At 40.4% G+C, this 16610-nt stretch overlaps 1 protein-coding gene across 6 annotated transcripts in view; it reads right to left on the bottom strand.

Moving 5' to 3' along the window:
* The window catches only part of celsr1a (cadherin EGF LAG seven-pass G-type receptor 1a), a 77369-nt gene that overhangs the window by 34478 nt on the left and 26281 nt on the right, over window positions 1–16610 (bottom strand). For all 6 annotated transcript variants that reach the window (XM_067489924.1, XM_067489923.1, XM_067489926.1 and 3 more), the window contains exons 2-6: window positions 9888–10243; window positions 9519–9807; window positions 6211–6433; window positions 4129–4244; window positions 2538–2626 (exon numbers count right to left, since the gene is read on the bottom strand). In XM_067489924.1, coding sequence (XP_067346025.1) covers window positions 2538–2626; window positions 4129–4244; window positions 6211–6433; window positions 9519–9807; window positions 9888–10243 — 1073 coding nt within the window. The remainder of the gene's footprint in view (window positions 1–2537; window positions 2627–4128; window positions 4245–6210; window positions 6434–9518; window positions 9808–9887; window positions 10244–16610) is intronic.

Here is a 16610-nt window from a genome sequence, read left to right as displayed (position 1 = left end):
TGAGTATTATTCTGAAGATAAATTTAAAGAAAAAGTTTTATCCATTATCTTTTAAATAGTAAAAGTCAATTTAAAAAACACTTTAGTATAATAGCTGTAAATAAACATGGCTGAGTGAGCAAACAGTGAAGGATTTTCAAAAACAATGGTATGAACCGTTGTCATTAATAGAATTAATTACAATGTATAGCTTTATATGTGGATAAAAAGTTTGTTTGTTTCATTAATGCTTGGAAAACTCCTAGAGAGCTTTACTTATTATTTATGTGGGATATGAAGATGATTATAATGATGTTATATTCAGCCTACTACCTTTTGGTCTTATTTGAGAGGACATTAATCATCATACATTAAAAAATTGTAATCACTAAGAGCCATTTTTACCAAATCTCTGACGAAAAACAAAAACAGAGAACATAAGGACGGAGAGGAAACATTATTTATGTGTTATGTGGGTATGACACATGACATGGGTCTAGATTACGTGGCAGTTACGGATTTGGGCTCTGATCTTTTCCCAAGTCTCTGGGCTATGCAACGATACCTACAGACAATTGTGCATGCAGATCTAAGAGTAGACCTAAGAGTAAGTGTTTTCTCACGCATGACAAACATGTGTTCCTACATTCACGTCCATACATTCACACATCAACACGTCTAGGCTATTGTGAGAACATTACTGCTTTCTGTCATATACTTTTTCACTAATCCCTCCAGCAACTGATTTAGGATTGAATTTCCATCAGCCGACCTGACGGCTGGTCATTCAACATGTGAAGTAAAGTTGACCCTGTATCAGCTACACTTGGCCTTGGGCTAATTTAATGGAATGTGTCACCAGCTTTACAAATCACTGGTGTGTAATAAGACTGACATTGGAATGCACATGCCCCCTGCTTTACAAGCTAATAGCACAAGAACGCACTCATAATACTAGAATAAGATGTGTGTTTTTGCATGTTATATTTGTTTCTGCATGTCACAGCAACAAAACAGAAAGCCAACAGGATCAGTAAGGCTAAATAAAACAAGACAGATCTGTCCAAACGTGGAAATTAATGTCTTGTTACCATAGTGACACTATACAAACCAACAGACAAAGAAATCTTCAGTGCCAACAGACTCTATTCAGCAAATAATACTTGCTGGTACACTAACAAAGTTGTACAAGCCTTAAATGTTTGTCTCTAGCAAAATAAAGGCATCACTGATGAATGAGTGACATAAAGCCTAAGTACACCTCAAACAATAGATACAGATGTCACCCTGCAGCTAACACAGTACTCTATGGTAGCCTGATGCAACACCTTTGATAAATGCATCCCTGTCAAAGCTACCAAGTATGCTATGGGCCTTATAGCTGCCAGACACAAGAGCTGAACAACATATGAAATCTAATATGACATACATTGTAAACTAGTATAAGGCTAAAGAGAGGGGTAGTCTGGTTAACAAGCTTCAAAATACTGTGCCGCCACTGAAATATGATGCTGGATGTCATGGCCCAAGCCAGAAATACTACAGCTTTCAGTGTTAGATAGATGAAGAAAGGAAAAAAAAAAAGGAAGATGGAAAAAGGTGAGAAAAAAAGCCTTCATACCTTTTGTAACAGCATAGCACAGCACATGAATATGAATTTGAGTTAGAATATTTGTTTTGACTATCGACGGCTAATAGATTAGGCACACTCGAAGTATTGATACACAATAATGCCATTTCCATTAGTGCAGATACTAATACTAAAATCAAGAAAACTAAGCAATAACACAATTAAATAACCAGACACAAAACTATAGGATATCCCATGTTAACAAGGCCAGGTATATCCTATTTCCTGTCTGGGTAAATGTTATAAAACAACACCCGCAGGCTCTGGAAGTTTGTCAGAAAATAACACCAACAATTGACTGCAATGTAAGCCATTAAAAATGATATTACATTTAAAGTGGATACATGAGCTAGGTTGTGAAATAATAGCCATCTCTTTTCTGAGATTGGACTCAGTAAAGAGGCAAGAAGACCATCGTGGGAATGTCTTGGAAAAACAACCGTCTTCCGGAAAAAAGGAAATCTTTTTGTCAGTGATTACAATTAAATTGAGATTGTACCACTAAGAACCCACAGGCTGCATCTAAAGAGTCTATCGTTGACTTTATTGTGAAATTGATGAACTTTTGACCCTTGAGGCAGATGGCAGGCCCCTGTGCTTCAGTGTCAAAGGCTAAGCCAGATGAGTTAAAGCCACTAATCAAACTTTCACTGTTATGATAATCTCATGAAACAAGAGTGAAGGTCAACTACCTTCATAGCTTCAAAGAAAGCTACATTTCATGCACTTCATTCCTCCAATAAAAACTCCTTAAACTATCTCCCCTTAAAACAGGATAAAGACTTTTTCATTTCAACATGATGTTATTCCATGTCACATTTTTTAAGAGCTGAAAAGAAAATTATTTAAAAAAAAAAAAAAAGAAAAAAAAAGAAAGGTCCACTGATGTAAGAGCAGAAGCAGTTGGTTGGGTGATTAAGTTCCTTACCTTGTTGTAGTAGTGGAGCTGGACAGCATGCCATTGGCCGTCACTGACCCCACCTGGGATGTAGGGAGACACAGTAGTCTTTGTCTCACCTAGATGACAGAAAAAGGTAGAAAGCAAGTAGAAAAGTGTGGTGGGAAAGAAGGGTGGACATTAGGAGTAGGGAACATATTGATAAAGGGTAGATGAGAGAAGTTGAGAGGGGAAAAGTGAAAAAAATTGCACAGGGAGTTTCGAGGTGAGAAAAAAAGCCATAGACAGCAAGAGAAAAGAGAAAAGAGCAGAAGTGAATTGTTAAAGTAATGTCATTTAACTTCGGTTTAACATCATTTCAAACAAGACATTTTTGCCTTTTCTGTGGTGAAGTCACACTTCAAGCAGCAACAATAAATGTTTCTTGATGATGCATGATGTGTTTCACTCAATGTACTTGTGGGATACAATGACTGCAATGCTGCAAGACCAGTGTGCTACCTGAGCCATAGACATTTTTACTTGAGCCAACATACTCCACAGGTTAGTGATACGTTACCATTAGGGCAAAATCTGTCTTTGATCATAAATCAGCTGCTGTTATTAGTAGTTGGTTTTGCAGTTATCAGTTGTTCTCAGGGAGAAGATTGTAATGCTCAATGGCAGCAGATTTGCTGAGATTTACTCTTGTTTCTTTAAGGCAGGAGCAGCGTGGGGGGGAATTTGTTGCTCTGGAAATAAATAAACTGCAATAGCAACACTGACAGGTCTGAGTCTTTGTATGTGATATATGAGAAAGAGTTAATAAATGATACGTGATTTCTTGGTATGAGAATCAGAAGATAGAGAGAGGGCGTTAGCTCTACCTAACTCTACTTCTGTAGAGTATTTACTGCACACTAATTTAAAAAATAAAACTTAAAGAGAAACACTGCAAACCAAACAAAGACTTTCCTCCCACCCCTCCCATTAACCATGAGTCACATTTCAAAGTATTTAGTCTGATGATTTGTGCATTAAACATCCAGTCATATTTCAGATCTAAAGCAGGGCACAAGGAGTTGGCTTGGGTCCCAAACAAGCTTCACCCAACATAATCATATTGAACCGGATTCCTCACTGTATGGTACCATGGGAAAGTAGACCGGCTCTGAAAACAACAATCATCAGTCCAACTAAGATGTGTTTGATCTGCAATCCAATAGTTACCAGCTTTAACAATGATTGTGGGTGTGTGTGTGGGTGTGTGTGTTTGATTGCACCTAAACTGTGAATATGTGCGGATGTCAGTATGCATGCACGCCTGCTTTGCTTTCTACTGACTGGGGGCTTTAACCAGGGTGTTTTCTAGCCACTAAAGTGTGTGTGCTTACATGCATATAAATAAACCTGTTCACACACCGGCACATTTGGATTTGTGCGTGTGCACATACAGAAAAACACACATTACTGTTCAATTTAAGTGCATGCCGATAAGATTTATTTATCCAGCTCTTTGTGATAGTAACTTTAGATAAAGTACACTTAGACCTGCAGAAATCTATTTACAATATCAGTGATATCACACATATACTAGGTCACAGACCTTTGCTAGTACACAAATACACAGTATGAACCTAACCTCCAGAGAAGGTGAGCTGAATTTGTTCGTCAATGATCTCCAGGGCAATGAAGTCATGTTTCTCATTGAATCTGCCGTTGTAGAGTAGCAGAGCGTTCCTCTCTCTGGTCGCAAACCTGCAGAGACAAATTACATTGCTTAGGGACTTTTTTTGGTTTGAGGAAAGCAAAAACAATAAATCAGTGCAATAAATCCAAAATTGAGAAACTATAAGGGTATCGGCTTCAGCTGGAGGGTGTAAGAGTGTGTTTCAGATTGACAAGAAACAAATATATAGATACACTTTCCTTTTTGCCGTATGAAGGATTCGTTTTCCTATTTCAGAGGCGACTTAAAATGGTGAACACCCAGATATGTGTCACCGAAAGGGTTGAGTGGCTTCCAACTGTTTACGCTCTGCTCTAGCTCAAGTTTCCTGGCACATTTCTAAGTACCTATCCAACTCAAACAGATCGGGACTAAAACTTTAAAGGCCTGGCAGATAGCTTTATGATGAAAGAACCGAGGAACTCTTGAGGAAAAAAAAAAGACTTGGACAGGAAAGATAGGACGTGTAAAGCAAGCGATCTGCACAAAGGAAACAGCTCATGTGGGAGGGGGAGAACAACCTGGTAAATGAGCCACTAGTTTTGCATGTGGGTTTTCAACAAGGGCGTAAAGTTCACGTGCGTAGCTGTTTGTGTCTGTGTGTGTTATGAGTGTAAGGTGAGGGCAGAGGAGTCAGCCGGCAGATGCCAGTGAGGCCAGCAGGGCAGGAAGTCAGGATGGCTGTAGCCAAACACTGATAAGGGAAACTCATCACACAGCCTTTCCTGTTTTCATCGTCCAAACCTTTCTCCCCAGCAGGCTGTCCATTAACTTGCATTATAATCTCTGCTAGTGCCATTATTCAACCTTTAAGCCTTCATTTTCCTCTAGCAGTTTGAGACTGCTTGCATGCGAGACTCACATAGCTGCACATTCAGGTGCAGTGTGTCTTCTTCATGTTCAGAGAAGTGAGCTGACACAAAGTAGAAAAGTGTCTACATGTCTTGGCAAGTCCCAATTGATACACTTTAGCTCCGTTCACCCGGTTGTGTTTAGTTGTGCGGCTCCTCACACTCCCTAAATTACTGTTTACTACACACACTTCTACATGTATCACAGACATGTAATGCTGCTGCTGTGCTGCAAATCCCAGGTGTGTGTAACAAAAAAAGGAAGACATATTTCCAGCCTAGGGTTTGCAAATACCAAAGTCTGTTGGTCATTTGAATATTTAATTCAAAGAAATTGTATGAGTTGAATTTCAAGGCAGATAAATTGAGGAGTGATACTCAGCATTTAATAGAGTTTGCAGAAATTTATTTTTGTTAGCTTTAAAAAAACAAAATCTAAACAAAAAAAATTGTCTATATCATCATTTAAGGAGTGTGTTATTTTGTTAGCATGTTCAGCTAACTAGATTAATAAATGCAGTGCTAGATTTAAAAAAAAGCACCGATCCTGCTTTGCTAGTACCTAAATGAGCCACTAACAGGGTTATGTTATAACAAAATAACAGGGTGAGACTATATTTACCCTAAATAAAAAATTAACATCTCTTCTTCATGTTTTCGACATATAACGTTATAGTCATGTGGTGAGGACACAGTTTTTATAGCTGTTGGCTTTAGCCACATACTTTTAACACAGAATTATGTATGTGGCCTAAAAGTACATATTTAGCAGCCTTTAGGAGACCTTCAAAAGATTATACCATTCAAACAAGTTAAAACTAAAGTTCCAGCATTAAAGTTTAGTCTCAGTGCTAAAAAAAAAAAAACACACAGCCATTTGGTCCATTCTAAACATTAACGTGTTTGACTAGCTTTAGTAAGCTAGGACTCATCTGATGAAATCTGCCAGTGACTTTTCATCAAAAGTCACCAACCAGACAAAAAGTGGTGTGTATATACACCTCTGTTCCCAAGCAGAGAACACTGCTTCCCACAGTACATTCACCACTACAAGCTTCATGTGCCAAGGTGTGGTTTGCAGCCTTTATCTTGAACTGGGATTCAGTTATTGGCAGTTATTGGTAATTAGTAAAGAAGTACTCACATAAAGGAGACGGTGAAGTGAAACCTCTGCCGTAGGCCCCTGAAGGTGACGAAGGACTGTCCAGGGAAGCTGCGGGTGGTCATCTCACAGTAGGGCTTCTCATACTCCCCTGGGGGACACTGGCACATGAAACCACCTGCCAGCCGGTTGACGCACTTACCGCCATTTTTACACACGCCAGGTACACATCGCCCTGATGATGCATTCAGCTCACAGTGTTCACCTATGAAAATAAAAAAAAATAGGAGGGTCTGACCTGCAGTGCATGAGTTATATGAACCGGAGTATCAACATAAACCAATTATTTCATTTTTCTTTTTGTTCGCTGACAATTACTGTAGGCCAGTTTCCACAAGATATTTCCTGGCTCCGACTTTTTGAGGAGCTAAAGTCCAGGACCCTTCCTTCGGGTAAAAGGCCCACAAGGAGCTGTAAACGTAGATAAACAGCAGGGCCCGTGCCCTGGAGATATGAAGCAACTTAGCCTCCACATATCAAAAGCATGGTCAGGTATTTGGCATTTACGTTCCCTAAAGTTCCTGTAAATGGGCCTGATTTTTACACCCTGTGTGGACGCTGTATGAGCACACAGGACTATTTCAATGATAAATTGCCTGTCACGGCACTTCCATCAATTTTTTTACCCTTAATTTCTTCTATGAGGCATGCGGTCCACCGTCCAGTGAAATATATACTTGACATCAGTTGATTGGAATCCAGTTGTTTTAACAAGATGCCATAGATTGTCAGTCAAGCATACTTACACAACTAACCTGTGCTTTCCCTCATTCTACAGGTAAAAAAAAAAAAAACTGCACTGGCATCATGTTGATGAAGGTCCTCTGAAAACAACTATTGAACGTTTGCCCATCTTGAGCTAAACATCAGGAACACTGACAAAGCCTTGTTCATAGGTCTTTTTAAGCAAAGAGGGTCACAGATAAAGAGGACTTAGGTGCATGAAAAGGGAGTGACTAGGTCAAAAGCATAAAAGGGAGTGGGCAGAAGAGAAAGAGGATTGCAGAAGATGAAAACACGGATGACACATTCCTTCATTAAGTCCAATCCACGGCTGAACTCGTACTGATATGTTGAAACGTGAAGATCAGATAAAAGCTGACCAGCTAAATCCTCCACAGTCACTTCAGCCTGTGTTTTATGAAGTTACAGAAAACATGCACTCAGTAATAAATACTCTGCATTCCACAGTTTTTTTTACAAGTTTGTCGCTGATTTATTTCTATTGTGCCTGTGCAGGGTTTACACAAGCATCGACTATTCGGTGGCAGAAAATAAATGTTTTATAAAGTTACCAGGCTAATCAGAAGACTATGTTCATTGGTTCATTAAGTAAGAAGTCTTCTGTGCCAGTGGCTGCTATGCTTTATTTTCTATGTTGACCCTGTCGTTTGTCCTTTACTTGTTAGCTTAAAAGATGCAGGTTGATATCAAATGTTCCTATCATATATCTTATTTAATTACAACGGTGAGCTTTGCCATGGAAAATTCCTCCTAAATGACTGTGTGGCTCTAGCTTTGTCCAAAATCAGCGACTTGGGCCCAGTTTCCTGACTCGGCTAATTTAAATTCCTTCACTAATACATCAGCAGACTTCATTCTGACTGTAATATAATTTGGGATAGGTGCCTCTGTGTTCCATGTAATGTTGTGAGTCCACTCGCTGTCCAGACAAGATCTCTCTAAGCGGGACACACAGGGGCCCCCCCAACACCATAGGCTGGAACCAGCTAATGGCTCTTCTCTCCTCAGCATAATCCTTTATTCTGAGGCGAAATTATAAGGATCCATTTCCCTGTAATGTTGGAAACCCAAGGAGGACAGATTGGCCCCCTCCTCACTGTCATCATTCTCATAATGACCCCTGATGGGCACTGACTTTGCGGAGTTGAACTGTGACCTTCAAAGGGGGGACACTGGAAAGGAGGTAAGGGAAATACGATGGGTGGGTGGAGAAGATGGACATGGAGAGCAGGGTAACAAGGCAAGAGAGGGCCAGTGAGTGACAAAGGCAGGCATAATCAGGTAATTACATCAGATAGGATAGAGGAAGAGAGGAAGGGGAAAGGTAGAGTGTTGGGAGACAGAGAGAAGAGGGATGAAGGCCATCGGGGGCCCTGTAGGCTCCATTAGTTAGAAACAGAGAAGCAGAGACAGGTATCAGATGTACAGGGGGAAATATTTCTGAAAAGGCATTTCAATAGGAATGATGAAAGCTTCAAAGTCTTCCCATAGCTTAACTTCCACGTCAGTGCCGTGCAGGTCTACCATAACTCACAGCTTCAAGGCAGAAGCTACTTTGATCTTTTTGATCTAAATCAGTGGAATAGACACGTTTGGGGGTACAGGTACATAATGGAGTTCTTATAATAATAATCAAAAAGTTCATTTTTAGATTTTACATTCCATGTTTCTTGCCAAAACAAATGCAATTTTTAATAAAATGTCTGCAATCCAATACTTTGAGTTTGCTTAAAACGAAATTGTTTAAGTCCATGTGTGCTACATTACACCACCTTTTAAAAGGAGTTAAGCTTTAGTTCTTGGCACTGAGGAATAATGTACATACACATAAAAACTTTACATTAAAAAGTCACAATGCATTTAGAAAAAATATATAATATATAATACATATAGGGCAGCCATAAACTATAGTTACCTTTCACGGTTTCTGACTATTTTGAATATTAAAGCAAATGTGTAATAAAAGCTACTGTGGTTTTGGTTAATGGTGATAAGAGATATTTGAGACTGATCTGGTTTAACCAGTATAGTCAGCAGCATTCTGCACCATCTCTGCCATTACAGCAATAAATCTTCTGTATTGTGTGTGTGTGTGTGTGTGTGTGTGTGTGTGTGTGTGTGTGTGTGTGTGTGTGTGTGTGTGTGTGTGTGTGTGTGTGTGTGTAGGTGGCTATACCTACAGCGTTACAAAGCATGCTTTCCCTTCCTGCGTTGGGGTCGACCTCAAGCTACAATAGGTGGTGAGAGCTTTTACAACTTGTCAGTGTGGTTTGGCAGTTTTGTATTAAAGTCATTAAAGCCATTGTCAGACACAATATGAAACCCTGTCCACACGTTGAATAGATTCATGTAGTTTCCTTTGGAGAAAGTTATTTTATGTGCTTTCTTTAGCACACAGTCTATTATCACATGTGTGTAATGTGTATTAGGGACCGAATAGTTTAGTTAAGGTGAAAAAGGTAGGGTTTCATTTATTTCAGATATTTAAAAATCTAACCAAACTGCATTAGTACATTTACATTTTCTTTACTGTGCAGCCAACTCACCTGTAAAATCCTCCAGGCAGTCACAGGTGTATCCGCCCTCTCGGCTGCGGCACCTGCCATTGTTTTTGCATGGGCCCGAGTAGCAGAGGTCGATCTCAGTCTCGCAGTAGTCCCCTGTGAAACCAACAGGGCAGCGACAGCGCAGCCCATTGATGGGGTGGATGGGCCGAAACAGAACCGTGTCGGAGGCGATGAAGGGAGGCGAGCTGTCGAACTTCAGCACTGATACACACTTCATGTAGTTTTCACAAGGCTCACGTAGACAGATGTTGTCATCAAACGGCAACACCTGGAGAAGAAATTTTAATCACAGTTATAGATTTGTTTTTTTGATTTTGTGCTTTTGTGCATCTGTGTGAAGTGCGTTACCTCCTGAGAGGATATCAGCCTGAGCAGAGTCCTGTTGAGGTAGATCTGTTCCTGCAGCTCCTCTGAGGGGAAGAATATCCCTTTACCAGGGGTGCCACCTGGTTGCAGCGCGGAAAAGGTTACGTTGAGGATGGAACCTTGTACGTCGGTGTCATTTTGGATGTTGAACACAAACACTGCTTCCCGTTTTGTGGAGAGTACAGCTGCCACCCCTTCAAGGAAGAGGCCGAGCAGGGGAGAGAGGAAGCGTTCCTGGGACATGTTCTCCAAGCGCACAGTTATGCTGTTGGTCAACATATCATCAGTGATGATGGTGACACGCAGTGTGCAGACAGCCACGACCCTATGGATGCCATCTGGAAGACAGAGAGAGCAGATATTTGACTGTAATTCAGATTTACTTTTTGCCGGCTCCAAAGTAACAACTGCGGGCAAGAAAACAAATTCAGTCAAGTGCACACTTTTGCATCATTTAGATAGATTTATATAAAAGTGCAAAGACAGCTATGTTTCCTGGCAAAGATCAAAGCCAATGTGTTCCTAGAAGTGAGGCCAGGTTTCAGCAAGGTGAATGCTTTCATATATCCGCGTCATATCAACAAAGTGGAGCAAGGTCATGTTTAGTTGAGGAATGTCATATCTAGTAAAAAACAAACTTGTGTGTTTCTAAAATTACAAGAAAGTAAATAAAAAGAGAGAAAGTTAAGACGTAATACAGAATTTTTTTAAGATTTATATATTGGGCCACATTGGTGAACTGTTTATTACATACGGTCATTGAGTTCTAATTCTAAACTTCTCCTAGGGCCCTGAAATTAATTTAACCAAACCTCTGTGAATGCAAAGAAACACTGCAACCTGTAGCCGTTTCGCCTGACTAAGCAGTTCATTTAACTAACAGTATATAGCTCTTTCATCTAAAGCGCTTTACATAAACCTTGTGGTTCAGTATCTTGCCCACGGAGATGTAGCCAGAAGAATCCGGGAGTAGAATCGCTGACCCTGTGATACGACTACTCTCCCAGCTGAGCTACAGCTCGATAAGTTACTTGAAAATTCTGTTTCTTAAATCCTCATCCACACACAATACATATGCTCAAATAGCGTTTAATAGCATCTGGGAATCTTGGTACAGCAGCTCCAGCGCTGGATGTTTCAAAATCTCATTAACTTTAATACTAAATATTTGCTATGTACAGTCTCAAGCTATATATGTCACAACCAATCAAATCTCTAATGCTCTCTCTACAGCCCAGATTAACAGCTTGACTTGTTTTACTGCGCAACACTTCTGCAGCTAGATTGAATTAGTTATAGTTGCCAGCCTGAGTGCATGCGGTCTGATTCAAGCACTGGCTGGGTGTAATTGGATCAGTGTAGGATTTCTGCGCCTGGGGAGGGCTTGGACTGGTACCTACTTCTAGCACAACTGTCACCTCTGCTGCCTATGGAGGAGAACAGAAGGCCATAGGCTACAGGCTGCAGAGGGCACAGAGTGCGTGAAATACGGCTGACAACAGGTGGTGAGGCCAGATGAAAGTCACAGGGGGGATAATTCTGTTGAAGGAGTAGGGAGATGGGTCAGATTGCATAGCTTTGCTGCAGAGTACTTCAGTGTGGTATGTCTGTATGTGTAGGTTGGTCTAGGGGTGAAACAGTCTTGGTGAGGTTTGAACACAGGTGCCCTGTCACTCTCAGACAAATATGAGGACCTTCAACTCCCCTCACACAAACAAGTGCACAGTCAATCAAAGCAGAGTGTGGACAGGCCGGCTGATCACACAAGCTCCAAGTTAACAACAAAAACCCCACCGGAGGTCAACTCCAACTGCAATAGTATGAATAACTAACAATGGGAAGCAACGTGAGGGTCAATTTGTTCACTGAAGCCAAAAAACGCCCAGTACATTTCAGCTAGGATGTAAATCAAGGTGCATGAGTAGTAGCAGCCCATAAAACAAAACTGCAGGAAAGTGACATTAAGCAGCAGCTGTAGTGCAACAGGCTGCTGTGACGTCAAGTTATAGAAGTGCTCAGTGCTAACAGATGGAGATCTGTAGCCCACTGTGTTTTCTGCACTCCACACCTGTCTCTCTCTCTCTCTCTCTGTCTAGGAACACAATGGTCTTCCATAGGCTCATAATGTAGCAAAGAAGCTATAGTGTACTCTACATTCAATGGGACAGTATTTGGGAAAATGATGGTTCATGCTTTTTCTCACACTGTCAGAGAAATATACACACACACACACACACACACACGCTCAATGCGGAGTCAAAACATTGCACCAGTTGTACATAGCCACATCAAATGAGTGTATAATGAAGTAGGTCCTGACGCAATCTGTTATCACTGGGCCTAACTAAACAGGATCAGCCTTTCCTTCACATATACACATTCTCGTTTCACGCCCAAACACATAAACTACAGACTGAAGGTGTGAACTTCCCACTTCACACAGCATTGCTCAGCCAAACACTTGGATTTGATATGCTGATTGACATGGACAGCAAATACTACACACAATCTGAGCTATTTGTGTCTAAACCAACTACAGAATTAACACTCTGATACAGTCAGCGCTCTGAGGATGATCAGCTTCCCAGAGCGGAACGTACTAGCATCGTTGGGACACTGATTGGCACAGATTGGGGGGAGAAATCGCAGTGTGAAACATCAAGAGAGTAATGACTACATAGAGTGGAGCAGTAGCCTTTAGCTGGATCTAAAAATGACAAAAACATCACACACATGGAAAACAAATATTAAAGTTTAAATTATGAGGCAGAAAATTAGTTTCCACTGAGGGAAGTTATTTCTGATACATCTGTAACTAACATGTGAGCAACACCAACAATTAATAAGATTTCATCAATCAGTCTTGAATATAGTTCTTTACAAGATGTTTGTTTTCCTTTTCTTTCCACTGGGGCATCCCAACCTACACTATTTATAGAGACCACCAGCTGCAAGCATGGAAACACACACACACACACACACACACACACACACACACGATGGGCTGAACTATGGAAAGGGTGTGTCACAGGCTGATGCCATGGAAAAAACATTCCTATGTGTATAAGTATGCCGTCACACAAACACACACACAAAATTTTATGGCTGACTGAAAGCGCTTTAATAGATGTGACTGCAAGTCAAATGACAAACCTCTATTATCAATCACCCATATATAACTATTATCATATCTCTAAATTGGTTAGATTTGTATCTGAATAAATAGATTTAGCGTTTTAGACACATTAAAGAGAATCTGTGTGGCTTGTATCATTTGCAGTTTAGGTGAATTCAGTATCGACAAAGCAAAAGAAGATAAATCAACAGGCATGAATTTAAAGTCCTGCCGCATAGAGCTGCGGTTATAAAAGTTGTTACTGAGCTGCGAAAGCAGGCTGCACCCATGACATGCTGGTGTTTGTGTAGGAGGACAAATGACCACGCACACTAATGCATCGACACATGCATACACAAAAAAAGTTTGTAAAAAATCTGTCATATGTAATCAACTGTCCATTTGCTTCCCTGATCACAATGCTCACACATTATCTCCATTTACAGTGGTAACAACAGTGTCGTGAAATTTTACCACATATTATATATCTGAGGGCATTTTTGTACATAATAGCATCATTACGGATATATTAATCTACATGTCTGGAGAGTCAACAACAACTAACTGTTTTATTTACAGTGATTTCTTTTAGTAATAAATTTGCCTACACACACCTTCAACTCTGGTGGCCAACCCCCTCCCCAGCAGCACAGTGTTAAATCAACAACAGTGTTTAGTCAGTCATTGAAAGGGGGGGGGGGCACCCAAGAGTAAAACACCCGAGAACAAACAAGACATATGTAGGTCTGACAGGGTTCAGAGAGGTGACGAACCCACCAGCGAGAGACAATTTACCCCACCCATCCTTCCATGTAAGGTAAAATAGGTTATTGTTTTCACTTGTTTCACAGATGCTAGATTTTATTCTGCATGTGTAAATAAATAAATAAATAAAAACACTATTTCTCAACTAACTTTTAACTTTCTTCGTTAAGATAACGCTTAGCTGATATTTATCATGAATAGAGAGACTAGAGAGGTCTGAATATGTTATAACTTCCAGCCTGCCATTAACATCAGGACGTTTTTTAAAAAAATTTTCACCCTGTAACTTTCTTCCTCTTTTCCTCTTCTCTCTACCTCCAATTTAGAAGACAAATTCAAATATTTGAATCAATACAAAGGCTGTAACCTGAGCGGCTTCTAGCCAACCACTGAGCAGACATTCAACTGTCAGCTCCTCCTCACTGGAGGCACCTGAACAACCTCTGGCCTATCAAAGGGGGAAAACAATACTTGTGAGCAAAAGCAAGTGATCAAACACACAAACACACACTCTATTTCTCTCTTTGAGAAGCGCAATCTGGCACCATTTGTCCTCTTTCCATTATTTTAATTTGTTTTTCACTTCAGAATATTATTAGAGTGATTAAAAGCTTTGCCCAAAACAACAAGTTTCCCTTTAATTATGACTCCAACTGTTCTGTTCACAGTCCAACAAGATGTCAGGGCTCATCTCCCTTTCTCTCTTTGTCTCTCTCATGGCAACCAGTGCCAACATCAGATCGCATATCAGCAGCCTGCAGACACGCTGACAGACATCCTGTACACTGAAACAGAGGGAAATAAGCCCCCCCACCACCACACACACACACACACATAAAATATCACACTTAAGTTAACTCAATCAAAGCACCATCAATCAAAATAAACATAAAGCCAGCGCTGCAGGAATAAAAGATGGACGAAAAAAATGTGAGGAAGAATTTTGCTGAAGAGAAGATTACAACAGAAAATAGTCAAAGTTTGAGCACTTGTGGGTTAAATGTCTGATTATGGATAACTAAACCCATAAGGCATAATAAACTTTCCTGTTCACAAACTTTTTGAAAGCTGCAAAATTATTCACAACCTCTCACTGCAATTATGTGAGCAAAGTGTTTCAAGGTAACGCCAAACTGGAAAGAAAGCAATTTAAACAGTTTGTCAAGTGGATTAGTCCTAATTACTGACAACACAGACATGACTGAAAGCTCAAATTTAATAACAGGACATTGTTTAATGTCGCCTGACACATTTAGTGAACATTTTCTGCCTTTTTTTTTTTAATAGTCTCAGTTTGACATCTTGGGAATTGTGATGACTGGAATCATGCTGAGACTTAAATGGGAAGATCGATACCATTCATGAGTCTGTGCGGTAAACTTGAAGCCTGACTTCTAAGATAGCAAATATGATAGAGATTAAAAAATACGTTTTTCTTTGGGGTTCTGCCTGCCTATTATATTCAAATTACTTAAAACAAAAACACAATGTGAGGATGCAGGGTAATGCTTTAATGTGTACTGTGAGAGGGAAGGCAGGAGATTCATGTGACTGCCCAGACACATGGACAGGAATGGAGATGTCAGATATAATAGCAGAGTTATTGTTGGTAATGTGACATGATGAATTAGAGAAGTTAGAGACCATTGTCCATTTTAAATCCACTCTATTAAAAATATGATCCTAGCTTCCAACAACAACAGAATGGTGATCACCTTATGTGTATTAGTCCCAAAATCGGGTCTGTTCATCACAATTTGACAAAAGCCAGAGGATTCGACCAAAGAAAACATTAAAATCCAAACTGGCAAAAACGGCTTAATATGATGCCAGTGCAGCAACCTTTGAAACACTTGCTGGACCAAAGGAAGGGTGTGTCCTAATTCCATTGCTATTATTTGACAGTCTCTGGCAAAGAGGTGGACAGGAAACATGGGAGAGAAACGGGGCATGACATGCCGCAAAGGTCCCCAGCCAGACCTGAACATAAGATGCGCCGCCAACTAAGCACGAACTGTAACTATTTGGATACTAGGGCCCTCAAGCTGGAGGTAAAAATTAATCAGTCATTAAAAGTAGCCTCGTACTCCACCAGGCTATAAGGTGAGCTGCCGGCACCGTTTCACATCTTCACAGTATCTGTTATGTGTTGGGAGCTTTAACCATTAGTGATAAAAAAAGCAAACACAGGTTAACTTAGAGTAAAATATTAACCACAGGAATGTTAGAGGCAGCAGGCCAAAAGCTGTACACTACACTAGAGGTTATGATGTTTAAGAACTAAATTTAAAAGCTCAGTCTCCTGCAATATTTATTTTAGAATACATCAAAGAGGTGCAACTCCGACAATATGACTATAATTTGTAAAGAAAAAAGTTGAAACTTTAGGTTGTTGCACAAGTAAAATCCAAGCCAAGAAACTTCTCTATCACCTCAATCACAGCTTTACACAAGAACCACCAGAGCTACAATTTCACTCCACAACCTCTGTCAGCTTGCACTCAGTACAGAGAGCTTTTACTGCATCTGCTCTCACTCATCTGCTGGTGTGTGTGTGTGTGTGTGTGTGTGTGTGTGTGTGTGTGTGTGTGTGTGTGTGTGTGTGTGTGTGTGTGTGTGTGTGTGTGTGTGTGTGTGTGTGTGTCTGTGTGTGTCTGTGTGTATGCTTATATCTGAAAACACTTGGTGAAAGCTGCTCTCATCTCCTTCCACAAGCTGTCGGCCATATTTTTCTCAGGCATGTCCAGTGGAGGCTTTGAACGCTCACAGAGACACACAGAGATAAACCTGATGGACATGACAAGACTGCTGGGCTCTTTGATAGG

Source organism: Channa argus, chromosome 21, assembly GCF_033026475.1.
Source record: "Channa argus isolate prfri chromosome 21, Channa argus male v1.0, whole genome shotgun sequence".
NCBI classification, from domain to species: Eukaryota; Metazoa; Chordata; class Actinopteri; order Anabantiformes; family Channidae; genus Channa; species Channa argus.
The sequence above is the reverse complement of the archived record's forward strand: the minus strand, read 5'-3'. Positions and strand labels throughout refer to the sequence as shown.